The sequence below is a fragment of the Cynoglossus semilaevis genome, chromosome 1 (assembly GCF_000523025.1).
Source record: "Cynoglossus semilaevis isolate Cse_v1.0 chromosome 1, Cse_v1.0, whole genome shotgun sequence".
NCBI lineage: Eukaryota > Metazoa > Chordata > Actinopteri > Pleuronectiformes > Cynoglossidae > Cynoglossus > Cynoglossus semilaevis.
Window position 1 is genome coordinate 34,229,028 of NC_024307.1, and position 2,055 is coordinate 34,231,082.

The window sequence follows — 2,055 nt, forward strand, 5'->3', positions numbered from 1 at the left end:
AGACAGACAGACAGACAGACAGACAGACAGACAGACAGACAGACAGACAGACAGACAGACAGACAGACAGACAGATAGATCGATAGATAGATAGATAGATAGACAGATACGAATTTAATTGGGTAGTGGACAAAGGAGGTTTTTAGTATATTGGTCCGGCTGTCCTGTCGCTTGCTGTCTGATTGCCGATGACAGTGTGAAATGCACTATTGTGAGTGGTGAAAATGACTTTCAACTGAGACACACAAATACAACCCGTACAGAATTGGACAAAGCTGAGCAGACATCAATCCACGTAACACATTTCATTTAACAGTACTTTTTTTCCTCCTACCACAGTGAGGCTGATCTTTTGAAAAAACAAAAGCCTGAATATAAGTGCACGAACCCCACACTTCACTCGGGGCAGTCAGCGCATCATTTCAATGGGTATAATGACATAAAGATGTTAGTTGAATTCAGGGGTCAGTTGATGCATGAATTAGAATTCATTAGGTATGAAATAAAGATTTGTAAAGACAAAGTCCAAAGAAAAAATAGCCACACGTGCTGTATTTGTGACTTTGGAATATTATCCAGATACTATTATTGTATGGGCATTTTGTAAAGAGGGCATTTGTAGTTAGGGTAATTAGGGTAAGAAGTAGGAATATTTAGGTTAGGGTTAAGGTACAGAGCTAGGAATGCATAATTTTGCACTTCCCTAGCCCAGAAAAAACATTATGCATGTGTGTGTTTGTGTGCATGCATGCAAGTTTTACCCTGGCATGATGAAGGTCGACGCCATACATTGACAACTTCTTGACATTTTCCAGAAAATTCATCTCCGCTTCAGCTGGACTCATTCCTCTGAAAACAAACTAAACTTATATATACTTTACTTAACTTTTCTTAAGATCAGACAATCCAGGTGTAGTTTTACTACCGATCCGTTTCAACGGTGAACTAGGTCTTCCTCAGAATTGTCCCTCGTCTCACGGTGACGTGTCATTATCAGCTGTTTTTATAAAGGTTTATTTTAAGGTTTTAAGGTTTATAAAGGTCTGTTTTAAAACAATCCCATTTTAATTAAGTTTTTTTTTTTCTCCAATGGTTTCCTTTGTGAGTTGATCTCATATTTTCTCATTGATCTTTGTGATCCAGTGTCATTCTTTTTTTTTTTTTTGCTACTTGTCTTTAGTCTTTTCTTTGTGGTATGGATATCTTTAGTTTTAACCTGCTGTTTGCCTCTGTCACCCATTTTGGGCATTGCCTTTTTTTCATGGGTTGTTCTGCTCAAAAGGGGCCACACAATATTCAATCCCCAGGCTCTTTTAATCTTTCTGTATTCTGTATAGATGTTGCATGTTCTCCCTGTGTGTGCCATTTTAGGTTTTCTCCCACCGCCTCCAGCAGCAGAACAACATGCTCGTGACGGGAATAGGTTGGATTGGAAATTCAGAATTGATCAATGTGAGTGTGAATGGTGGACTTGGTGCACCAAGCCTATTGACAGCTTGCATTGAATTGGTTCTCTGTTACAAAGACTGCTTTTAATACTAATAATAGATTATGTGCAAGAGTCTGATCTTTGTGTATATGTTTCCCCGTGTCAAAATGAGGTCGCATTTTAACTGTTCCACACTCAGACTGCATCCTGGAGGGACATGGTTAACCATGTCAATATTGGCAGGACAATCACTCCCTTGTAAAAAAACAGCTTATGAGGTCACGTCACATTGACATTAAGTGACACCACTGAGGAAGACAGGAGCTCACCATGTAAACATGTCACAAGCAAAAAAAAAGATAAGATTATCTGTATTAAGACAACCCAGTGAATGGTAAAGAAACGCAGAAAAAGTATTTCAAGTTTTTGTCGGTTTTATCTGTTTTAGCTACATGCTGCCACACCGTCAGTGTCTTTGACACGGTAGAAGAAATTCAATCTAAATAAGTCGTTAAATAGATATTCAGCAAAGCACCTGACCTAGGCTTTTTACTAGTGATGTGCGGATCGATCCTGAAATATCGATACTTCGGATTCTGGATCTTTATGCTCTGAAATCGATTCTG

At 38.7% G+C, this 2,055-nt stretch overlaps 1 protein-coding gene across 1 annotated transcript in view; it reads right to left on the minus strand.

Moving 5' to 3' along the window:
- Window positions 1-2,055, minus strand: part of epb41l3a (erythrocyte membrane protein band 4.1-like 3a) — a 26,835-nt gene that overhangs the window by 12,290 nt on the left and 12,490 nt on the right. The window contains exon 9 of the mRNA XM_025061550.1: window positions 762-849. Coding sequence (XP_024917318.1) covers window positions 762-849 — 88 coding nt within the window. The remainder of the gene's footprint in view (window positions 1-761; window positions 850-2,055) is intronic.